General features: G+C 33.9%; 2 protein-coding genes across 12 annotated transcripts; one reads left to right on the forward strand and one right to left on the reverse strand.

The window, feature by feature from the left end:
- Nucleotides 1–3,108: 3,108 nt before the first annotated feature.
- On the forward strand, nt 3,109–16,658 carry LOC138318614 (uncharacterized). Of its 10 annotated transcripts, XM_069261127.1 has the most exons (9): nt 3,112–3,322; nt 6,473–6,585; nt 8,575–8,621; nt 9,212–9,277; nt 10,373–10,426; nt 12,254–12,334; nt 13,722–13,771; nt 14,519–14,624; nt 15,770–16,657. In XM_069261127.1, exons 7-9 carry the CDS (start codon nt 13,763–13,765, stop codon nt 16,060–16,062), a joined length of 408 nt encoding a protein of 135 aa, XP_069117228.1. In that variant the 5' UTR covers nt 3,112–3,322; nt 6,473–6,585; nt 8,575–8,621; nt 9,212–9,277; nt 10,373–10,426; nt 12,254–12,334; nt 13,722–13,762; the 3' UTR covers nt 16,063–16,657. The 10 variants fall into 10 exon arrangements, with proteins under 10 accessions (XP_069117223.1, XP_069117226.1, XP_069117225.1 ...); XM_069261122.1 differs by lacking the exon at nt 13,722–13,771 and having other exon boundaries at nt 3,109–3,322; nt 15,770–16,658; XM_069261129.1 differs by lacking the exon at nt 12,254–12,334.
- Nucleotides 16,659–17,100: 442 nt separating this feature from the next.
- Nucleotides 17,101–26,401, reverse strand: LOC138318615 (galactose mutarotase-like). 2 transcript variants are annotated; one of them, XM_069261133.1, is made up of 9 exons: nt 26,213–26,401; nt 24,194–24,266; nt 23,652–23,782; nt 23,012–23,166; nt 21,612–21,821; nt 21,217–21,298; nt 20,539–20,683; nt 18,567–18,735; nt 17,101–18,266 (listed from the first exon to the last, which is right to left on the reverse strand). In XM_069261133.1, exons 1-9 carry the CDS (start codon nt 26,352–26,354, stop codon nt 18,186–18,188), a joined length of 1,188 nt encoding a protein of 395 aa, XP_069117234.1. In that variant the 5' UTR covers nt 26,355–26,401; the 3' UTR covers nt 17,101–18,185. The 2 variants fall into 2 exon arrangements, with proteins under 2 accessions (XP_069117234.1, XP_069117235.1); XM_069261134.1 differs by lacking the exon at nt 26,213–26,401 and adding an exon at nt 24,658–24,766.
- Between the last annotated feature and the right edge of the window lie 687 nt (nt 26,402–27,088).

Here is a 27,088-nt window from a genome sequence, read left to right on the forward strand (position 1 = left end):
TTAGTTTTATAGATGATGAATTAAGATGAATTGTGTTTACTTTAATACAAATATGAATATACAGGTATGTTGTGTTATAATTGTAGTGGACCCCACAGGTCCCTTTAAAGCCGTGTGTTGGTGTATCAAAGCTATCACCATACCTCTTGTCTCGCCTTTAATCTATACTGCCCGGTAAGACCATAGACTTACATGTTAGATAATGTATTAAGTCTATATTCAGTAAAAGAATGAGTCATCAAAGCGGTCAGTTTACATTAATGTATCCAAATTAGAATGTTTCATTCTGGGATGACATTAAAAGAAAATAAATATTAAAAAGTATCTGTATTTATTTGAAATGAAAAAAAAAACAACTACGTAGGGATCTTACTTAAAAACGTAAAGACAATTTCATTAGCGGTACCTTTGGGTTACTGCTAACTTTAATTTTTTTTCTTTTACTTGTTTTATTGTATGCGTTATATGGTATATCATTTTAAACTATAGACCTAGTTTATGTGTCAAGATAAAAAAAACCAGTGGACTGCTATGGAAACTTGATAAATCTCACTGTTGGACGGACTTCTTTGTCCTAAATAAAATAAGGAGACGTATTTCATAAAGTGACATTTTTTTGTTTTACTGCTAGTCTATGGTGCATGTATCAAACCCTTTTTATGAATGGACTATAATGTTGTATATTTACTCTTTAAATCTGAAAATCTTCGAACCATAATGCAGGTAAATAGATGTTGCTGATAAGACCTTTCGGGTCTTCTTGTGGGTTTTCATTCAATAGAGGTGACACAATCCTATATTTACTGATGCCAAATAACATCTCGCAGTAAAATGTGGCATTAAAATTTGACATGTTCCCAATTATCCTTTCAATAATTGACACATTTTGTTGTCCATTCTTCACAGCAAAGTTGTGAGACTGTAATTGCCTGGGAAACGTTAGGGTTTCGGAGGTATGTATTGAGTAAACTGTACGATGTAATGAGATAAACGTATTGGGTTTATTCTTCTCACCTCTCACACATTTCTACCTTATTGTGAGGATTACCGGGGTGTTCTTTAGTATTACAGCCTAATCCCTTGAGGGGATTTCCACGTGTTAGGGGTCCACAGCGACAGATAGTGGACCCGGGTTCGTCATAATCAATGAGTATTAGAGCTGATCAAGAGGAATATAGGCCGATAAAACGATCATGATTCACGCTTAAGTACCGTTGTAATAGTCACATACTGGCCTTTTCGTAACGTCGAGCGGGACGAATCTCCGTCTCATCATAAAAAGATATTCTACGGATCCTCTCATGGTTTGTTTATTGTCGTTCTGTCCTACTTAAATGCGTGTAAACATCGGTCAGTAACCTCTGCTCCTCTCAATAGTTTTATTCAAAATGAAAATAAATCATTTTGTTAATATTACAGATACTAATTGTGGTATTTCATGACAATTTTTCTGATATTTACAACGACAGACTGTTCTCAGCTCGTTTGCTGCTTTCCAAGATCAAATTGTTTTTAATACTGTCTAGGGTTCAGTAACGCGATCATTATCCATTGATATTTCTTATCTTCTCATGTTGGCAATTCATGAACATAGGATACACAATGAGCCCATAAATACAAAGTTATATAATGTCTCACACAAGTTATTTCATTCAAGTGAGTGTTTTACAAGTAAATGATAAGACATGTCATATTTCCGTTTTATTAGAAATAATAGACTGCTTTACAAAATAAAATGAAATTGCAATTCGATTGGCACATTCGAATCGAACCCAGCTAGAATCTACTTGATTCTATTGGTTTGTGATTGTCGTTGCATCAGCCATTCAGAAACGACGCTACTAACGAAGATAAGATATATTTTAAGATGATAACATCATTGTTTAAGCCAATGGAAATGTTTGTTACAAGTAAGATCGATTTATCAGAATATATACCACAAACTTGCTTTATAAACTATGTTGTTTATGTTTTTAAAGTTAAAATTTGGAGACATGTCAATCAACGCACAACTACAAATTGTGTTTTTGAAAAAAATTGTCAACTATATGACACGCATTTATCAATATTTTTAAATCGACTGGCGTTCAAGGACAGTCTTATATCAGATATATGCTTACATCTCGACTTAGTTGTTGGATCGCGATTGTCCTGAAGGAGGGACCAAGTTTATCTCAAGAATCCTGTGAAGTGTCGCGGGAGGCTGAATAAATAATCAGATATGGACTGAAATGTGAATCCTATTATGTTCTCCATTAACGATACGACCCGGAGTAGATGTCGTTATCACGTCGGTCAAAGGGGAGAGCTTCACAGTGACGTCACATGAGAGATAGCCTTTTGACCTCGTGTGTTCGAGATTAAAACGTACCATGGTGTTTTATCACGAGGTCGCGTGTGACTTTCCAAAGCCGAGCCATGTGTCAAATTTATCCCTTTATGATATGACATGATCAACATTCAATTTCCTTATTATGCAATCGATTCACCAAGGATTAATAAGTGAGATCCTTGGATTTACTATATTTGCCAGAAAATTTGAAATTAAGTCATCATCATGATTTCGATTGCAAAACACCAATATAGTCTTCATCAACTTGTAAAAAGTTGTTATCTATCTGTAAATTAATAATGTCAAAGGTCATTCATGTGCTGCGCGAGAATTGTTTTATGTGATTTTAAAGCTTACTCAACAACTGCAGTAGTTCCATAGGACTAATACACTGTTTTTTACGTTTGTAATAATAAATGTAGTTTCGATTTGAATATGTGTGTACCCATATTGAGCGATATGACATGCAATAAAAGGATATCTGCGTTTTAAATGAACTATATTGCAACTCGAAACATTTAACCATTCTATATTCTGATCGATTCAAATGATTACACCACCGTCGACAATTGATGCGCTCTCGTGTAAGATATGGACATGCATATATTTTCACGGGTATTACATCAGAGTTTGATCGCTAAATCATTCATATGCACGATTCTTTCATCTCCCAGGGAATTTACAATATGTTGTTCCACACCTACGTCTGTTTAATATATTACATGCAAAGAAGAATAAACTTCAGTGCAATTCACTATCCTAGGCCAAAGTATGAGGCATTTTCGTGCACCGTGTGAATTTGAGTAGGGAAAGTCACACATTACATTTGTTACATAAGAGCTTTTATTATATTTAGAGTGAGGAGAGATATATAGAATACTTATATAGCACTTAAACAAAATATCCAAAACGCACGACCCTTGTATTCAACTAAATATATAAGGATAAGCTGAGAACGACTACAATACCTGTCGGCACACCTTGATGGAGGTAAATATCTCCCTATATATTAATCTAGGTTATATTTACCTGACGTGATCTTTGCAATGACGTCACTTTTTGCAATCGTAAACAACAAACAAGACAACAAAACAACGCCTGTATCTATTTCATGTCCGCTATTGTTGTTCAGATCTTGACAGCAAATATGAATGGTGTACATGTCGTGTATTGCAAAACTCTAGATTATCTCGCTGGGAATGGATGTTAACTAGTAAACTTAGGACTAAAGTCGTGTTAGCTTCACGAACAACGTAAATATATTTACATATTCTTCTTCCCTTGCGTTTTATGTTTGAATATCATCTACTTAATATATTTAGTCATTCTTCTACATGCATAAGCTATAAACTATCTTCATTCGTAAAATATTTCTACAGAGATAACACAACTGGCATTTGTCGGCTAAGATAACCAACCTTTACCCCAGTATGCAATATTTCACACTTCCTTAGACATCCGATAATAATATTTTGATGTATTTCATTTAAATGCCGTGATCTTTTGAAAACACCCTATTAATATTTCATATATAATCATTGTTGTTTTGAACAAAAATCTGTCTGTTTTTATGCCGAAGGGAACTGAGTACAGCATTTTAGGAATACCCTGTGAAATTTTTACAATATAGGTCAACTGTACTGGTCAAGTTTGACAAGTGACCACCGGCGTTCTTGGCCATTAATGTTTTGTAATATGTTTGCGTGGGAAGGAAGACAGTTGTTTACATCGGTAGACTCCGGATATCGTTAAATGCCATTACTGAAATTCTAACTTTTTGACGTAGACAGAGTTCATCCTTTTCACGATGTATACATATATTTTTGATAGTATCGCAACATTCGCTATGAATGGGAACCAACCCCTCAACCTTCTCTTCACAATAGATCAGACATATCGTATGTCTGCAGAGGATTATCAACCATCTATCTACCTATGTACACCCAAGGACGGGCATTAAAACTTCTATTATGAATGACTTCTGTTTAAATATTTCAACCAATTTTCTCAAGGAATCTCCTTCCGTATACAAGACACAAACCTTACCAAATTTAGCCTGAAATTATTTTTACACATAAATTGCCTAACATTAAACAAATAACCAAATTAAAACTGACAATGCTTTTTCTTCATAGAAATGTATTCATAAATAATATGGAAAGTAGTGGTATAGATCTCCAGATACAGCGTGGCTTTGTCAACATGATAATATGAGATAATGAATCGAGTCATCAATTCATTCATTCATCCGCTCAGCTTCAAAGGAACGGCATCACTACCTGTCGTATTGGGGTCATCTTAAGATGGCCTAAGCCTCATCATCTTAGCCGCGTATCTTGTGCATATTGATCCATTGTTTCTTACAATCTTAAGACATAGTTGTCCTTATTTCTTATATGTGTACGTAATATACTATCAAATCTCAATAAATGTAAGTTTCGTCTGTAAATATATCACTGAATATATATTCAATAAAAGAAATCTGTAAGATTTGAATCAATCTAACAAGTATGAAACACAAATACGTTGTAAGTTTTGAATCTATATTTCATATCATTTTATTTTCCTACTTAAAAAAATCGGTTTATTTTGCATAAGTGTATTAGAAAATCTGAATGAATTTTACATTTGATATCCTGAGCGAATTTCGATAGTATTTGAAAGTATAGTGATAATTTTCTTTGAAAACAAAACAATTACACAATTCTTTCTTTCTGATAATAAAGATCCGATGTTTGTTTTCCAAACCTTGGAAACCCCTTCATTGTGATACAGTATTGTTAACTTTATGCCAATGCCACTTACCTGTCACAAATACATAATGTGAAATTAAACACAAAAAACATGACAATGCAAGCCTATTAACACGATACATATATATTAAATATGACAATTTACATATGAGCGTGTCCCAGATGTACAAATTAAACCTAACACCTACAGACAATGACAATCACACCTGCCCGCACTTCCTTAATAACCTATGTAATTGTACATTTTACATGTGACGTCACTATTGCGTTTTCAGATTATTTTACAAAGTGTGAAGTGTGGTTAGACAATTGGATGTACGTCATTGGTACAAAATTTTGTTTTCAAAACAACCAACACAATTACTGTCATTGATCTGTGAGATAATGAAACAGGTAAAAAGGAAGGATTACGCGATAGGTATCTTGTCATTCTTTTTCAATATACTGATTGATTTTACTGATTTTACTTCAATTCATTGACGATTTTATAAAATAACAAACACGTTATGTCTGCTATCGGTCACGTCAGCATGATGTACATATAAACACAATAGACTCCAGTATGACCAACCTAGCGATAATAATAACATCGAAGCTAATAGGGACGACTTCTTTCCATTTGTTAATTTCCAACCTCTGGATTGTAGCATCCCTCCTGTCCTGTATAAGTTGGTATGGTGTTCTATGGTTTATTTAGATAATCATGACTATCCTTAAAGATGTAGACTAACTGACAATGAAAAATTCTACACAGTTTTGAAAGATGCAGGTTGAAGAAAGCGTGTAAAGTTATGATGCCCTTTAGGATACAATGTAAGACCTGACACATAAGTTTAATATTGTTACTTTATCTAGATTTGTTCTATATATGTCCATATACACTTAATCTTCAGGGGTGTCTGGTTCTGCTGCCCTTATACTTTTAAGCAATAGTTTGGATTGTGATTAACTTATCTGTGTTCCATATTCATAACATTTTTTTAATCGGTCTTAGTTACCGAGCATATAAAATTGAGAGTTTTACCTTTGCTTTTAATCTAGCACACAGGAGGTAATAAATTGAAATCGGATTGGTCAGCTATAAAGTATGGAATATTTTCCCGACAAAATAAAATTGGACAAGGTGTTTATTAAACACTTTCAGTAATGACATTTTTTCTTCAAACTGGACGTAAACAACTTTTCGATAAATCTAAATTATTAATCAGTGTTATATCTTTTAAATCCAAACAGCATGTTTGACAAGTTAATTAGGCAATATTTTCCTTTCAAAAGGTGGTAAACATGTCAGCAGAAATGAAAAACGTGATATTTTAAACGATACAAAACATTAAAATCTAGTAAACTGTCGAAAATTTCTCTCGTCAATTATCGTCAACAATTATAGGTGTGATGTTAAATCAAACCAGTGACCTCTGGTTCCATCGCCAGATAGAAAGCTTTTAAGTGAAACTGTCATGGACCATTGGAGTCATAGCACGAATCAAAGACCGTAACAGGGTAAGTTAGTACACGTGCTTGTCAATACGCATCTCTAATCAACCGCAACCGCAAAACATTCTACTAGACCCGAGGGGTTCCAAATACACACCTGGTAAGATATGAAATAGAATTTTACAATTTAGGGGTAATCTATGACGTTGTTACCTGGGAATGTCAAATGTATTTCAATTAATGTCTTTCTTACAAGGACCAATTCTAAGATTGTATCACGTCGACACAAAGCCACTGGTGACGCACATATTGAAAATAATGACGGTAAATGGTACAAGCTAACAGTCCATAAAATGAAGCTATCAGAAACCACACTATTTAACCACAAAGTTCTCCAAACTTATCAACACTTTGATCACACGTAAATGCCCTTTTTTCTACCGTATGATTCAGAAAGTCAGTTATATTTATTTAATTTTTATATTGATAAATCAAATGGACGTACGAAAGTTCAAGCAAGAATGAAAATACGTTAAATTGTAAATACACTGTCATTAAACTTTAACACATACTGACTTATCTGTAGCTTTTAAAATAATCGTAAAACTACCAGTAATGGTTAAAATAAAATTGTATTTAAGTTCAGGTCGAAAAAAAATATAAGGAAATTTTGTTTAAATTTAGGTTGAATGATATATTTAGGTTGAAATGTGATATTGTTTTATGCAATAAACTATTTATAACTGGCAATGTGATTGGCTTGTGGTTTTTTTCTAATTGTATCGACTCGGAGCTTAAATATTTGAAGTGATTTACATGTACATTAGTAATATTTTTTCTGATTGAGAGAATTATTATTTTTTTTATTCTTATGAATGAAATTTGTCAAACCTGAAAAGTCATAAATGAATATTAGCCACATTATAGAAGAAAATTTTAATGCAATACACATCATGTTGGACTTACCAGTGAAGTGGTTGATAATCTTATTACAATAGAGGTCGAGGAAGGGAATGAATATTAGATCAAATTCTGGATGGAAATTTGTAATAATCCAATCATTATTTCTATTTTTGATATCTTCTGTATTCTATTTCAATATACCGTCAAACATGTGTGTATTTTAATCGCCTCACTTTTCAGCTAATGTAAATCGATATCCTAAAACGACAAAGGGCACCGACGCAATAATGAAACTATAACTCAAAAATCAAAACACTAAAATCGATCAAACAGCGGAATACTGAATCTAAGTATAGACCCCAGTATTGCAAACTTGAAACTCGCGAAAAATACAAGGACCCCGTATCTCAAACTCGTGCATGGAATATGCGCTCTACTAATACTTTTTTTTCAAAACTCAATCGACTTTTAAAAGCAAAAATGATGATCTTGTAAGCTTTCTTGTGATTAAAAAAATAGGAAAATAAAAAAAATATTGGAATGTCACATTATCAATAAATTGCATATCACAAATACCTTAAAATACATTAATAAGGATGGGGAAAATAGCCAGTAATATATTGTCTATGGGAAATGTCAGTCATTAAAATGTTTTAAATGAGTAGACCCTGACGTTCCTAAAGAGTAAGAGTAAGCACTATCTATCTCATTTAAGATCGAGATAAAATCTCGATCGATTCACAATTTCAAATACAGGGTGATAATTAAGCAATAAATCACAGTTTTGAAAGATGATAAAAAAATGAAAAAAAATATATACCATACTGAAATACCCTCAAAAAGGTGGAAAATAAACATAGGAAGTGGGGAAAGAGACAAATCAAAACTAAAAAATAGCAATGAAAATGAAACAGAAATAATAATATCGTCTTTCACGGTAATACCTATATATCGTGATAAGACCTAATACCCAATATCATACCCTGTAATTAGGATGAAGAAGACATCACAGTGGCTCATTTTGTTTAGAATATCAGAATGGTTGACTTTTCAGTGCAATCTTTTCACTTTATTTGTTCGTATATATAGTTAGTTGTGTTGGCAAATTCAACCATCATTTCAATAACCGAAAGAAGAACTTTGATGTTTCAGGTTTCATATTTACACAACTCCAGTGATCAAGCGTCATCGACTACAAGGTAGTCCTGTAAGACAAATTTAAAAAGTGAGAAAAGGTTAAACTGATGTGTCTTTGAGATAACAGATAGTACACACCGATTTGGTGATAGAGTTTCCTCCAACAACTGACCGTGCAACAGTTCTGGAATGTAATATGTTGTAGTATTATAAACAAAGACCAGTAAAACACTTCTGCGTTTTCCTATTGCAGTTACTGTCGACTGATGTAGTATATAAAATACTATTGTGATGGAAAGTGAAAACTTTATGTTTTTCATTACAACAGTAAAGGTATTGATTTTAAGAGACATCTCTGAAATGTTCTTACGTTTTAGTATAGCATGTCTTTTGTTAAATATTATTATTAGTATGACAACTACATTAGAGTTAAACTTGACACGTGTTTTTGTTGATTTTGACGAATTAAAAGTTCAATGATCAAGTGTTTGGGGCAGTATAATTCCAATCAAAGACAAACATTCGTTTGATTTTTTTCTGTTTAAATTGTGGTTTTATTATGACGATCATGTATTTATTGTACACAAGGCACCAGATTAAAAACGTACTTTTGAAACCTAAACTGCACCATATTGATGTTTTGTCCTTGTAGGATTTGTCGGGGATGCTAAGGACAACACAGCATTTTATGGTAGGGAGGCCGAAACTTGTAACTACAGTGAGTATTCCGGTAATGGCTGTAGCAACAGTTAGGACCGTCACTATTACCATTGCTATCAATATCACAAGCTCGTTAGCGCTAACTTCCTCGTCCCGGGGTCAAAGTTCATACCAATTAAAACGTTATTTTATCGCCAAACGAATTATTTAATGATATCGGATGTCATAGGTCAAAATCTTAATATGGCATTTCACAATAATGTGAAAATCATGGTTATGTAATTATAGATATGTTTAATGTCAATGTTATAATTGTCTAAACTATCATTGCTATCATATTAATTTTATTGCTGTGTGTATTTTAGACATTTTGATATGGTAATAGAGCCGTGTTCATGAAAATACCGTAGTCAGTTATTTATGAGTACCTTATACATCTGAATGGATAATATGTTTTCGTTTGTGTATAACGGCTGTGATAGTAACCCCTAGAATATCGAGGATGATTGCGAATAGAACCATGTTAGTATATCCGGTTGGTTTTTTTTTTACTACTTTGGATTCATATTTCGACCCGTCAACAATCCCAGAGCCATAGCATGTTAATTTTCTGATTTGTGTATACAATTCAGTAACGTTTTTAGTGTCCTGAAAATTTCGCGCCTAGACAATTGTAAATCCAATCATGTCCTCATTTTTTCGTGTTTTTATCATCAATGAGTAGCCACACGAAACAGCTGTGAAATATAGAGTTATTCGCGTGGTCATACCACAGGCGTTTGACATTTCTCTCTCTTTATATCTGTAATACTGATATATATATAGAGAGAAAAAAAGTCTCTTGGGCCAAACGCCTGTCGTCATACACTATCGCAACTGTTTTACAACCTATTTAGCGTGATAACCTGTTTGTGTAAGATCGAATGTAAGAACGTAAGAATGTTTTATATCATGATATTTTTGCCTGTTTCTAGAATTTCTAGAATATTGAAACCATTAATATCGTTTGCCTTGATTCAAACAACTTTTGTTTTATCTCTCCCTTGCTTCAAGCTTAGACAACTCTCATCTCTGACGAGTCCTAGACAGACGAGACAGGTAAATAACACTATATCAATGGTACTTTTAGACATGTTCTTTTTTTCAAATTCAGCATACATTTGAATCTACATGCGGATGTAACTCATGTTTGGGATCTTCTACGTAGGTAAGTGAATCGGTAAACTTCAAAGACACTTCTTATGGTGATGATTTAATATATCTTGAATATGAAGATAAATGACATGTAACTTGTAATTTACCAAAATAAAACCAATCTGATTTATTCTCAGTAAGATTGTGGTATTCAGGATCACTTATATATAGACAAATATAATTTCATTTACATGATTTATACGTGTTATGGCCAAGTTTTGTCTATGGCGTGACCAGCTAAATGCCAGCTATGCACATTTCAATATGCAAACCTGTGTCGGTTTCCAGACGAGGAGAGTAGAGGCAAGCAGAGGCTTTGACCCACAGGGCTCACATGTCCATCAAATTATTAATAAAATTCAACACATTAAAAATAGTTGCTATATTAGGAACCTGAGCCGAGCAGTACACTAAAGCCCTATAACATCAACACCTGTCAGGATACTTTTTATCTGACTTGATATTGTAAATGGTATGAATCATAAACTAATGTCATGAATATTTCAAAGACAGCCAAAAACGACCGTTTGTCTTCTAATGTGTCTAAATATGTCTCAGTTTCAATGTGAATTGTGTTGAGCTAATGATGTTAGGCCTAAAGCCCCGAGTCACGTACATAAAGGGCACCTGTCAAAAGATCTAACTGCTTATATAAAATGTACATCTGGTTTTAGTCACTATATCAGTCTGTAAGTTTCAAAAGGAGGACAGTCTAAATAAAGTAAATTGAGGGGCAACGTCTTGGCATAACTTGTCAATCACAACTCCAGTACATAAGCTTGCCGTCCTCCCACGAACACTATACAGCTCTATAGAGTCCTTTGATAATGAACTTGGTGGCAAAGTAAATGTATACATTTGTCTGACATTACTGTTTATACTTTTTATATACTGATATATGTAAAGATGGGGGCATTATTATACATACATACAATTGGATGATGGTGTGTGATATGACGAAGTATATTGAAATACGATAAAATTAAAATAGTTACATCGAAATAATTTTACATTTTGATATAGAACTGTAATTCATATTGTTATGTGTTATTTTGAAAAAAAAAAATGGAATAATAAGTATGTGTTGATTTAAACGCATGTCGTTACACAAATTGTAAATTATTTAATATACAAACTATGTTTATTAGCAAATTAATCTTTGATCAATATTACTCTCCCAAACCCAATATAATAGATATTGTGTATATATGCAATTAATTTTTATATCTTCTTGTCAATAATATTTCCTCTGGCCCTCATATCCCACCCAAGAAAAATATTTTAATCTTTTCCCTGCGTGATGAAATTCCTCCACAACATTTTACATTTTCGACTGGTATTTACCTGGAATCAATAATCCATGTGAGAAGATCAGGAGGGGGTTGCCTCTTGGTGAATCATTGTTTGTAATGAATCGCGTTACTGGGTAATCTTAATGAAATCCAAAATTCAGCTTCTATCGTTCATGTAAAACAAACAAGTCCCCACAATTAGTCTTTCATTGTACGAAAAATATCACCCTTCTCTGTTTATGTTTTACTAGCCGGATTCCTTTTGATGAAAAATGCAAACGTTCACAAATAGATTATGAGTGATGCCATGAGGAAAATAATAAATACTATAACACAAATGGAACACCAAATACTAAACGGTTTCGTTACATTTTTGTGTCTTCACGATATATTTGCTGGTTTAAGATGCCCCGGAAGATTTAATTTTTTTTCATTTGAAACAATTTTATTTGCTTTTGCCACATATATAACAGTTGTACAGAGACAGATTACAAAATACATCATTTTCTCACTAAGAAGATAAAATTGGGCTTGTTTATTTTGTGTAGATGGTACATATAAAGCTTCCACACTTCTTCTATGGAAGGCGTGATAACTCTGACAACGCAATGAGAACAACGTTATCTGAGGTAGGTTGCTTCGTTCAATTGTTAACTTCGCAGTTTTTAAAGTTGATTATTTAAATGCTTATCCTCATTAAAAAACAATACAACGCACTGTTCCGCTTATCTTTTATTCAGCGACACAAAGACACTAATTTATCCAGCTGCCGATCAAGAAAGAAAAGTGTTTTAACTTTCTCCAAATAGTTAATAAACGGTTAAATATCCTATAAATCGCTAATTTAGTGAAAACGTCTTTTTTAATTTAGTTTTTTATCGATATTTATTTTTGTGTGGGACATCACTGACAAGTCTGTGTGAAGGGCTGGTGACTAACGATATCAGTCTATACAAGTCATTACATTATGTACACCAGGTCTTGTTTAAGATAAAGAAACACCCTGGTGATTCTTTTTACGATGCCTTTTTTTTATAAAAAAAGGAAAAATATAACTGCTCCCGAGTTTCCCAATTAATGGTAATAACCCCTTACCACCAAGGGTGAGCAGATATAGACTACGTAACACATGTTGTCTCTATGGTAAAACCAAACTGTTGTATGTAAACAATGATTTATAATTAAAGTACATTGTATGATCAACTGGTCAATGAACATCTTAAATGCTGTATGTTTTTGGTGGTATTGGTTATCAATTACAATTTAGAATGGCAGAGATGAGTTTTACGATGCATTTTGTTGAATTTGCGAGCGACGAAGGCGCGAGATTTTGTTTTTTTGGGGGTCCGAGGGTCCCCCGGGAAAAAAATACGATTTAGAATGGCTGAGATGAGTTTTACGATGTATCTTGATGAATTTGTAAGCACCGAAGGCGTGAGATTTTGATATTTGGGAGGTCCCAGGTTACCCTGAAAGACGTTCTATGCATACATTTACATTTGGTAACAATTCTATGTTGAAATACCATGGGATTTTGCATCTATAAGGAATTAGTCATTCGTTATCGTCAAAGATGGAACAGCCATTTGAACAGCCGTTTTCCATGGTCGCTGACACGACAAATTGTGATGTCACAATGATAATGTCGTCATGATGAGCGATTGAAGTTCATAGTCTATATGACTGCCAATTGTGTTTGCTAAGGTTATATAGTGGAACTGCAGTGAAACTGTAAATATTTAAGCATTGAACGTCTTTCATTTGGCATTCATAGCCAAAATGAATGCAAACTGGACAGAGGCAAATTCCATGAAGCGCGCTAAATAGAATTGCAAAACCCATCAATCAAAAAGTCCTTAAAATATTATGATGGTACTTTTGAACATCAAAATTTTTGAAGCTTATTCTAACTGTCGCTAAAAGAGCTTTTCATAGACATAAATCATTACTAGTAGATATGTTAACTAAAATGTAACCTACATTAGCATCTATAATTTGTCAATGGAATTTTTTTAGATATCTCATAGCTGTGCAATTTCGACTTTGTAACAGTCAACATGAGATCGGTAAGCCATCTTTGAATGACCTTATACTGTAAATGGTGAAAATGAATTTTCTGTCACTGTAAAGAAATTAACGAACAAAATAATATTTAAAGATGCTCCACCGCTGACAAATGGTATTTTTTCACTTTCAAAAACAGGAGCAGACGATTTCGTATCTTTCTTCAGTTACAAAAGTTACTTACTTTACACCATTACCAACACTGAAAAGTTTGAGCTTCTTTTTTTACTTCAAGTTAAAAATATGAAAAATAATTAATTGCATCCCGAAAAAATTCCGTGTCACTATATCCTATATGGAAGGAAGTACTGATTGCGCACGCACCAAAGGCGAAATAAATTATTTTATATTATTTTTTGTGTTAATTAGACATATATATACATGATCAAACACCAATTTTTGTTCAACTGATGAATATCATTTATGCTTTGTCGGCGGTGGAGCATCTTTAACATTAATTCAATCATTATTACGTGTAACGTTAAAGAACAATGTAGATTATCATTATGGTTTTTATCGATTTTTTTTTATCTAGACCCAATTTTAAATTTAGATCCCTACTTCATTTATACAGATTTTACGTAGAAGATATGAATCTGCACACTATGGTATAGATACAAATTGAAAATATGCTTAATTAATTACTGGTTTGTATAGTCGGACCCATGTGACTTTAAATACTGATAAGCGGCCTAAGGGAAATAACTCCCATACTATCAATGTGATTAAAAAAATACTTCCGGTTGTAGATTGTAAACATGGGGGAGGCAGCACCAACTATACCTGTCCTATCTAGGCCGACAATGGATCCCACTCGGGACTTCATCAGTCCAGAGCGATACCTACAGTCTCTCGGTAGGAATATAGCATCACATATGATTGTAATATAATATGTACTCGGCATACATCACAACTACATGGTCCCTACTGTAACAGTACATTACTACACTCACATGTAACTAATCTGTGTACTGTAACTAGTGTACTGTAGGCTATACTCAGTAACGTAAATGTTTTTATCGTCAGTAGGTTGACAGTTACCAAATCAATTGCTCCATTTGTTCTGATTGATTCATTGATAATTAGAGCAAAACAAATGTGTAATTATTCAAATACAAATATATCAGCACAAGAAATACACCTGTATACTGTATGTATTACACATAGAAGGCGCAGGTATGTTTGGCTGGGCGATTGGGTGCCGTAGATCGTGAGTTCGAGGCCCGGATAGGGCACGAGTCAATAAATTGTCATGCTTTGTTAAATTGTGTTTCTTTGATATTTAATATTTACTAAACACAATGTGTTGTTGATCCAAAGATTTAATTTGACAATTTCCACAGTGATCATGTCAGCATATCGAACCGACTATAACTTCGTCATAGAAACATCCTTTTTTGGGGATGTGGATGTGGCGCAGTGGTAGAAGGCGCAGGTATGTTTGGCTAGGCGATTTGGTGTCTCGTAGATCGTGAGTTCGAGGCCCGTATAGGGCACGTGTTATGCTTTGTTAAATTGTGTTTCTTTGATATTTATTACACATACATGTATATATAAGTCAAGAGCAGTTCGTGAAATGTTTCGCATGAGCACAGGTACCTGGCTTGTTTTTTGTAAATGACACTGGAGTTGAAAGTTTGGACCTTATGAACTAGCCAGGTTTTTGATCATGAGGTACGATATACCTGGTTGGCTAAAGTCAACCCAGTTGAGGTCCGCTAATTATCTTACATTAGTGCCTAAATGGCAGCTCCAGGTGGAAGCTACATGTACGCAAGGATTTGTTATAGTCATTCTTTGGATAGTTGCATTAAGTTGTAGAACAATAATAAATAATTATTTGTTAACCACTTAGAAACTGATAATCTGATTTGATGTAACTTTAGGACTTCAATTAGTTATTATTGTTTATGCAAGTACAGATATATCTTAATTTAGAACCAATTGTTTATTTTTTTATGATTATTTTGGTAAAATTTTCAACATATCCTCAATTTCAGAACGTAAACTTAACAAAGTCCAAGGAAAAAAAGACAAAGAGGCAAGTTCCAAAGACATAATAAATTCCCTAAGTAAAGTACGAGATGACCAGATGGTCCAGATGATGTCCGAAACAAGGGTCAGTGGGGACAACCTTGACCAATACCAGGGGTCAGTGTTAAACAAGAACCATAACTCTTCTCAGCTGGAGGAAGTAGTGGCGCTAGTGTACCAAGACTGTTTGGCGAAATCTCATGAATCACAGGAAGTAGTATCGGAGCATGCAGCAGGAAAAAACTCCACAAAAACATGATGAAAGGGAATCTCCTTGAATATTTATAACAAATGTGACTTGAGGGGCTAATTTCCAGTCAAGAAAAACTAAGTCACTAAAGTGCAATATTAACATTCCGTTATGATGTAGGTTTAGATCTGGATTATCATTACTACCCGTGGCCTACAGGTACCCTGGCATCTCATTTCTACAAATGTTTGTCAGTGTCCTGTTGATTTGATCCAGATTTGTAACATCAATTATGGCACCTCATAGAAATAGTAATAAATCTTGGTGGATCAAGAGGTGAATGTAGGAGATATCTACGTATATTTCTACAACTATCCATATCATATGCAGGACTCTGGTTTTGGCGGCCATTGCAAATAAAATGCTACATGTGAAAGCTTGTGTTAAATGCTAAATAGCCTGTTTATGTAAAAGTTGTTCTAGTAAAATCTCTAATTCTCAGATTGTACATTGACCATTCGCCAGGAATGAGTTGTCATGAATTTTGTTTCGAAGGTTGTGCTATTAGATATATATGTATTACATGTATTGTAATATCATGCATGTATTATGTATTGTAGACTGATCACCAGTCTCTAGAATATTAAAAAAAAAAAATCACTAAAATTTGGCTTGATTATTTTTGTCTCTACTACATACATGATTCCCAAGTTTTAAACAAGGGGGAGATAATCTAGTAAAAAAACTCTGCTGAGAAAGTCTTATCAGCAACTTAGGGTCAGGTTGCCAATATATATGTATTGTGTTGCAGTTAAAAGTGAAGATACAATTGAACTGTTTGTTCTTACAAAGTTGAGAGAAAGTTAATTTAAAACTAATTCATGATTGAAATGGTATGTGTTGTTTTCTTTATAGATCAGAGAAAGTCAATAGTATTGTAAAGGGAGATAATCCATATAGAAGTTCAAGATGATCAGTGTCCTTTTCATAGTTAGAACAATGTTAAAGTCTTAAATTTCACTAACAACTTGTCAATTGAATCTTCACAAATTAAACCTGCCATGTTATAAAAGCATTAACATACAAAATAAAAGACAACTAAGTAAAAATATTCATTTCTTTTAATTTTATTTTCATTTTAAGTATGTCAATAAAACATTTTGTTGATAGGTTTAAACTTATTCAAAACAATAATGGCAAACATATATAGAACAAATCTTACAAAAAATGATCATTACTCATATCGTCAACTATGTTCATAGAACAAATCTTAAAAAAAATTATCGTTACTCAAATCGTCAACTATGTTCATGCATATAATACTCTTAATCTTGCACTGTAGAAAATGCAACTAAATGTAAAATATATCATCTCTTTGTGGAGGGATTTTTATGTATACATGTACAAAGTACATATACAGATTATCCAACCTGGAGTGTATTAGGGCTACAACCACCTGAACTAGACACCACAGCTTTGTAAAAATAAGTTCAAGGATTAAATAAAACAATAATACACTATATACATATGAAATGCACTTTCATTATGAATTGAAATCTTGAATGTAGTATGCAAAGTTGTTCATTTAAAATAACATTGAAAAACATGCATGGAAAACAACTGAATCATGAGCAAGCTACAACAATAACAATACACACACTTGCTTATTAAGATAACTCTTGGTCATGACTGTAAACCATGACTGGAAAAGTGGCCAGGTTTTTAATGTTTTTGATGATGGTCAGGTATTTTAAATACCAATTGTTTCAGTTGATGGCTTTTATCCCTTCGTTTTCGAAAGTACATTGTACATAATATGAAACAAAAAAATAAAATACAATGATGTATTTAAACACATTCATGCATCATATCATGGTTTTAGCATTGAAAAAAGGAGTCTAGATCCACAAAATCATCCTTACTCTTCCTTCATATCTGAGGATGTTGTTATGGTGATAAAGTTTGATCTTTTAAATTAGGATAATTGATGTACCAAAAAATCAAATCTTTCCAGCCTCAGTTCTTGAAAGTCAACAATACATAGTTATATAGGTCGCCAAAAGGTCCTGGATGATGTCATTGTAAATATATCAAGACATTTAAAGTTTTGGTTGTATTGATGGTAGAGTCCCGCTCCATGGTATAATGTTATTTGTTGTTTTTAAGTTGTAATATTAAGATAACGGATCACACTAACTGATAACACCAAACTTGTATGTAGTTGTCTGTCTGTAGGTTTCTCCTGGAGCCAGTAAAACTGTGGGGAATTCAGGCTGAAATTGAGGGTACATTTTATTTAAGTTAAACAGATACCAGACATTTAACAAACTTAAAACAAACTTGATTTTAAAGTAAATATTATTTAACAATTCATCTGGATAAAATGTTTAAAATAATACATAAACTGATACTTTTAATATTTCATGTTCCTAATGCTATCAGGGAATGAAACAATAACAACTTTGGTTAACTATTTACACATACATGTTTACTAACAAGAGTTAATCAGTTTATATTCCATTTCAACTTAAAACTGCCCCATATATTACTTAGAGTTCTCTATCGATACTGACCTTGTTAGGGCTGTCTGGATAGTGTTGTGTCTCAAGGCAGAAACCGCTGTATTTCCCGTAGTATTTACCTCCCTTGCCAGTGACATCATTCCAAAAGGCAGTGTAGAACTGCATACCAGGCTCAGTACTGTAGACCTCCACATAGCGACCACTGGATGGCTCTTCAATCCTGGGGAAAATCTCTGTTGGTTACTTTTTACTTTATACTTTTATACATACCATATTCACCATAATTAGTGCCCCCTCCCCTCTCAATGAGAAGGAATACATAAAAGCCCTCCCCACTCCTATAGATTACAACTGTGTGATGCTTATAACAATGTCATTGTACCCTATATTACATTAACTTTAGAGTCTTTCAGATTTGAATCATGCTTTAATTCATGATTATAATGCGTCTCAAAGGAAAAAGGCATATGCATAATTAACTGTAATGCATGTAGTTAATTTGAATACAGAAAGAGTTAAAATATGGAGACACATACAATGTATGTGACATCAAGTCTATAAAACAGTCAAGGTCATGTGACATCATGTCCACAAAACAGTCAAGGTCATGCGACATAATTTCCACACAACAGTCAATGTCATGTGACATCATGGCCACACAACAGCCACGGTCATGTGAAATAATGCCCACAGAACAGCCAAGGTCATGTGACATCATATCCACACAATAGTAAAGCTCATATGAAATCATGTCCACACAACAACTAAGCTCATATGACATCATGTCCACACAACAGTCAAGCTCATATGACATCATGTCCACACAACAACCAAGCTCATATGACATCATGTCCACACAACAGTCAAGCTCATATGAGATCATGGCCACACAACAGCCAAGGTCATGTGACATCATGTCCACACAACAGTCAAGCTCATATGAAATCATGTCCACACAACAACCAAGCTCATATGACATCATGTCCACACAACAGTCAAGCTCATATGAAATCATGTCCACACAACAACCAAGCTCATATGACATCATGTCCACACAACAACCAAGCTCATATGACATCATGTCCACACAACAACCAAGCTCATATGACATCATGTCCACACAACAACCAAGCTCATATGAAATCATGTCCACACAACAACCAAGCTCATATGACATCATGTCCACACAACAGTCAAGCTCATATGAAATCATGTCCACACAACAACCAAGCTCATATGAAATCATGTCCACACAACAACCAAGCTCATATGACATCATGTCCACACAACAGTCAAGCTCATATGAGATCATGGCCACACAACAGCCAAGGTCATGTGACATCATGGCCACACAACAACCAAGGTCATGTGACATCATGGCCACACAACAGCCAAGGTCATGTGAAATAATGACCACACAACAGCTAAGGTTATATGACATCATGTCCACACAACAGTCAAGGTCATATGACATCATGTCCACACAACAGTCAAGGTCATGCGACTTCATGTCCACACAACAGTCAAGGTCATGTGAAGTAATGTTCACACAACAGCCAAGGTCATATGACATAATGTCTACACAACAGCCAAGGTCACATGACATAATGACCAAACAACAGCCAAGGTCATGTGACATTATGTCCACACAGCAGTCAAGGTCATATGACTTTCATATCCACATAATGATCAAGGTTATATGACATCATGTACGCAAAACAGTCAAGGTCATGTGGCAGCATGTACACACAACAGCCAAGGTCACATGACTTTCATGTCCACACAATGATCAAGATCATATGATATCATGTCCACACAACAATCAAGGTCATGTGACATCTTGTCCACATAACAGTCAAGGTCATGTGACATCAGTGTCCACACCACAACTATTACAAATAATTGTTTAATCATTGTATAAATAACTATTAGTTTATCCTAGGCTATTTATAGCTTTAACATTCTACACGGCAATATGTTTTTTGTTTATACATATACACCAAACAAATAATGAGAAAGTTACCTTGCCATATTCTTCACCCAGCCAGTCTTGCCAAAGCAGTAGTTGTGGTCGTACCCGTTACCACCAGGCACCTGATCAATTACTGTGGACAGTCTACGTTTCGTCCTCAAATCCATTACCGTTCCTTTCACAGGAGCGATTACACCTGTAAATATACAGATTCCATCTCATTATCTTGGGTTCTTAAATCTGTACCAATACTGATGTTCGTTTGGCCCTATATAATCCTGTCGGTTGATGGGTCGTTAATTAAATACCATCAAACAAAATCTTGAGCTCGGTATATTAGTAGCATATGCATATTTTTCTAAAAGTAAAAACACATGTCAGTTATCATAAATGTGTTGCCCATTTAGTGGAATTTATTTCATTCCTTACAACCACTCATTTTCTTTTATTTGATTATATGAGATAGGGACAGTAGAAAAATATATAGATCCACTTTATTTTATTTTAACAATTATTGAGGAATGATAATTGGTCACTTATAATTTTGGAATGAACTTATTCCAGCTTCGGAATTAGTAGAATCCAAGTGTGTATTCAGGGTTAAAAGTTAGCTCATCCACACACATCTGTTAGTTAAATTATAGCATTAAATGTTTCCACACAATACACCATGCCCTTCAAGAGTTTAATGACACAGTAAAGAAAGATGGGAGGATGAAGAGAGCTCACCTGTCGGGATTAGGGAGTCGTCCACAGGTGTATATGCGCCAGCATTTACCTGAGCAACATGCTCCAACACATCGCCTGAACCCTAGAATTCATTGTATTAATCAATATTATTGATTTTCCATAGAACATTGTATTACTTTTTATTTCTATTTAAAGTGTTGATCAGTAGATTTCACTTTTGCTGGAGAAATAAATATGCACACTTTTATTATTAAACCTAAAAATCACCAAATTCTTGTTAATGAAGAACCGTTCTGTTAAGATAAGTAGATTGTGATATGAATAAAAATATCATTATATTACTCGTTCTCTCTCAGCAAATAGATTTTCCATTGAGAATTACCACAGCTTCAATGTTGTTTGCAAGATGAGTTGTTCAATAATGTCAGACCTACCTCTCCTTTGAGGTTGAAGTAGGCGTGGTTGGTAAGGTTGATGATGGTAGACTTCGTTGTGGTGGCGCTGTAGTCGATGATCAATTCATTAGAATCCGTAAGTTGATAGGTGACGGTGACAGTTACCTCCCCTGGATAACCTTCCTCCAAATCGGCACTCGCATAGCTCAGAGTCAACTTCCCATCAGATATGCTAGATGCCCAAACACGCTAACAAGAGAAAATCCATAAGTTAAGCATGGAAACCAATGATGAAAGAAGTGAAAAGTTCTGAAAGTTCTTAGATAATTAAAGTCGTATATCACAATGTAACAACAGAATATTGTGGTGTATATAAATCAAAAGGAAAAATTAAACCAACCATAAAATCAGTTTAAACTGGTTTGTAAAAATGTTTTCTTTAATTCAATTTTCACCAAGGGCAATAATCTTGATTTGAATAAAATTTGATAATGATAGATTTTGATATGTGTAAATTGATCAAGGACACAAATAAGATATGTTAATAAGCTTTGGAATACGTACAGTATCTGCTGTCGAAGAACCCAGTTCAAATACTAAATAAATGTATCTAGTTTTAAATGGCTTTTGTGATATATCATCTATGATATCATTTAAATGTTGCCATTTTTACCATGACATTCATCCTACTGATTATATAATGGTGTTGACAATGGAATTCCAAGAAAAAATTGGTTTAATTCAATCTGCATATATACTAGCCCGAGATACTCTGGCCCTGACACCAGACTTAGACATTATGACAGATAGATGTCTGGTTAAGGGCCAGAGCGCAGTAGTACTCGAAAACCTGGAATAAGCCGACACCGTTTGGTATCGGGCCAGGTACTCTCCAATTCAGACTGACCACCGAGAAGCACCACTAACCTTAGTCTATTCAACAAATGAATATCATATCTACCAAAATATAGCAATCCGTCGATATTAAAGATGATTTGCATACCACGAGAAAATGGCGACGACGACGAGGGAAATTTAAAGTTGAGGAAAAGAAACTACTGTGTTGACACAATAGAACGTGCATGCGTGATGAAATGGATGGCTGTGAGTAGATAAATTATTCATTTGTTGAAAAGACCAAGGTAAGTGGCCATTCTCGGTGGTAATATTTTGTAAGTAGTCTGAATCGGAGAGTACCTGGCCCGATACCAAACGGTATCGGCTTATTCCAGGTTTTCGAGTACTACTGCGCTCTGGCCCTAAACCAGACATCTATCTGTCACAATGTCTAAGTCTGGTGTCAGGGCCAGAGTATCTCGGACTACATATATACCTACTTGGCATTAGCTGAATACAAGGATGAGAAAGAAAACATATTTACAAATGAGTTTTGAAAAACCCTTAAACTGTTATATTTCTAATTCCCTATAGATTGTTACCTTGTCAAAACCTTTGATTCCCCCATGAAGAGCGTTGGGTCCATTATTTATGGGAAGAGTGTATGTGACGCCATCAATACTAAATGTTCCATTTGCTATACGGTTAGCATATCGACCAATCAGTGCCCCAAGGTAGGGAGGGTTAGTTTTATAACCTGTGTAATCATAAAGAGATTCAATATTTCAGTTTTCACTAAACCTAATACGTTAGATTTTATTATTTTTTCAAAAATGCCATTTAATGGTCTATACTACTCTCACAGGGCAAACAGGTAATATTTGAAATTAGCTTATTTTATAGCAAATATTGATTATTTTTCAAAGTTTTAAAGAAATTGATCAATAAATACTTAAAATTGAATTTCCTGAAAACACAAATGATTGTTAATTGACAAGTAATAATAGAGTAATAATAGAGTAATAACAGAGTATAACGCTCTTTGAAGAGTCAAACTCTATACATGGAAGAAGAAGAAGAATAAATATTTGATTTCAATCATCAATTATATATACTATAATAACACAAAACAAAATTTTAAAATCTTATTAGAGATATGCCACTAATATATGTCAATAATTTATAAACCAACACCTTGACAGGCTATCTGTATTCCATATTATATGATTCTGAATGAAGTACCTTCCATGCTGTCGAAGCCCAGCACAATATCACCAAGCTCCCCCTGGTTGTCTGGAACCAGAACCTCTGTAATGATACCTCCATAGCTAATGATCCGCACTCTCACATTATTGTTGTTAGTCAATGTATACCTGTTGGAGTTATAGAATGGAATGGTGATAAATTCTCAACATTTAATTGAATAGTAAGGGCACATTTTTCTCCTTTGACTCATCAGCATATAAAGTATGTAGTGTAGGAGACTGGAAATGTATTGTCTTTTCTGAATGAGATTAAAATTCAAAAAGTGTGTCATACTGACCTACTTTTGGTTCATTGTGCTTTCACTCGCCTTCATGTGAGATGGTTCTACTTATTATGTAGACAAAACTACAGAAAGGCATACCTTATCTTATTACTATGAAATCCATATTCATGCTGAGGTTGGAAATTTATCCTTTTCTCTTTCCTATTATGTTATAGACTCTTCACTTTCACTTTGTTATAGAAGGAATGAACATTTTTTTTTACACATGATGTGCTTAAAGGGACTTAGGTTATACCTTTTGATTTGCTGTCCATCAATCTCTCCATAAGAATCTTCCACTGTGATAGGCATGGTGTCAACACTCGGGCCTGAATTAATAAAATCATTACAATGTAATATTGGCCCATTGTCAAACACATGCTTATACTTTGTATACTGTAATATACAGCTAAGTGTTTTAGTTCTCAATTAATATAATTTGAAGACCCTGTAAAACTTGATTTAAAAAAAAATGTATCTAAAAACAAATCAAGCAGTAATCCCTATTGAGATTCCTCCTCTAGACTCTTTTATATTCGGACGTCTGATAGATGTCTCCGACGAGAGACATCTATCAGACGTCCGAATATAAAAGAGTCTAGAGGAGGAATCTCAATAGGGATTAGCGAAATGGAAGTTACAAGACTACTCTCATATTTAACGTTAGTTTATGTTGATTCAAAAACTTGATCTATTTATGTGAGTTTTCCTGATAATTACTGTTCGAATATAGGCTGGTACACTCGACAACAGCTGTCATGATATTTAGATCTTTGAGAAACACCTTTTGTTTATGTGTACAGTGCACGTGTATAATACCTGACAGCAAAGAAAACAGGAAATTAATGATCGTGTGTAAAATACAGAGACGACTGGCGTTCTGAATTTCCGGATTTCAAATAGAATGTAATATACTATATTGATAAGTATCATAACATAATGAAAAATCCAAAAGTTTTATTCTAGAAAATAAACTACAACACAGCAGAATTTATTGATTAAATTTACATTTCTAGAGCTTGCTTATTGAATCACTTGTTATGAAAAATACTCCATTTCCTTCCGTCTTATCGATTACTGTATGTAACAGAAACATATATACATGAATGGCACCTTGATATGTTTCTGATATTAATTGTACGATATCTTACATGTTATTGGTTAATTAAATCACAGGGATCTGAGAATTAGTTACAGATTATATAATCATGGGCCCACTAGAGTGCCATTAGACCATTTACTTTTTAGACGTTTCAGAGGTCTAGATATTTATTTATTTTTTATATAAAAATCATACTATACATTGTACTATATATATATATATATATAATTCAATGTTGCTTGTTACGAGCATTGGCTTAAAAATTTACCATTCAGCTGATTGGCTGAGATGACGGTCGTAATAATTCCATTAAAAATTTACTTTATCAGCCCATAAAAAAGGAAAAAATACGAGAAGGGTCGTATATAGTGCCATGTAGGGTATGATTTTTATCGTTTTTTATCTAGACCTCTAAAAAGTCTAAAAATGGTCTTATGGCACTCTAATTCTCTGGTAACTAATTAGATGTGAATTAAATGACACCTTTATATGTTGTGCTGCCTCATTGTAGAGGGGTTTGTGCCATCAATATGATATTTCACGGAAGAACCCTGTCAGAGACATGCCCTTCTACATTTTACATTTATGTAGGTCATACATTGTATATTTTTAACACCAGTGTGTAATGCACGGTTCATAGAAATAGGTAAAATTTGTATTCTACATGGTCATAATAGTACTATACCCGTACATGTAGTACTAATAATGCAAATTTTAGCGTTTTTTTTTTATCTATATACTGTCAAAACGTCAATATTGAAGACTGTTCGAAAGGATGCAAAACCATACGTTTGCAGTCAAATGCCATTAATCACAATACAATTTAAAATACTTGTCACCTCCCTATATATATACGCACGTCATTGACTTAATAGGAAGTTGTAATTACAATGATCAGTCAAACAATATGCTGTTGTCTCCATATCAGTCAATCTGACTAGAAGCTAGGTACAACTTGGTGGTACATGTACATGTAGTTAATAGTCGAGGTGTCGTGTATATATTACAACATCTTAAATTGTATGTAGATACTGTATTATATGTATACAGGTCGTTTATCATAAGATTACACTGAAACATAAAGCCGTGGAGAAATTAAAGTACTTTTAATACATGTAGGTCAATTTCGAATTTTACACTTTATATTTGAGAGATACAATTATAAGATCTTGCCTTTCCCACCAGTACTACAGTCTGGGTCCCTCGTGGCCAGGACGATGATGACGATGAGGAAAGTGACGATGATAACCCCAGCAATAATTCCTCCACATAGAAGTTTTCGTGTACTCTCCTTGTAATGGCGTTTGGGAGACATGATCCACACACACACACACACACACACACAATGTTTACACCTCGGCTTTACCTTGCCCTATTTAATTCCCAGGTATTCAGTCCAGGTAATACAGATCACAAAAGATATTCAGCAGAGCGTTTTATACTAATAAAATAGCGGCAAACTTTGAGCTACTATACTTAACGACGTACAGTTCACCAAAGCATTGTAAGTCTTGAGCTGTGAAGACAGCTAACTCGTAACTTCTAAAGTATATACATTATAACGCATGTTTTCTGAAAGTGCGAAATTAAGCAACAACAAAAAAGAGTAAGATAACTAATTACATTTTTAGGTCACCTGACCATTATTATTATCTTTATTTTCCTCCAAAATGAAGAGTACATAATGCTATAATATATGATTATATATACATATGGTAACAACATGAATTAAAATATGCACAAAATTAGAGAGAGAGAGAGAGAATAGGGGGAAAATATACAACATAATTATCATAAATGAGAGAAAAAGAGAAGATGGCACAATTCTCTCGGGTGTTTCTATATCAAAAGTATTTCAATACATACACGAGTAAGTTTGCAGTGATTGTGAATCAGCTACATATACAAATTGAACATCTTTTTAAAAGTATACATTCATATCAATCTGAAATGTTCCATATCATACCTTTCCAACGTATAGCCCAAGGGACATCCTAATAATACACATATTAACTCAAAAATCTGAGAGGGAGTTTAAATATGAAATAA

This window comes from Argopecten irradians, chromosome 3, assembly GCF_041381155.1.
Source record: "Argopecten irradians isolate NY chromosome 3, Ai_NY, whole genome shotgun sequence".
NCBI lineage: Eukaryota > Metazoa > Mollusca > Bivalvia > Pectinida > Pectinidae > Argopecten > Argopecten irradians.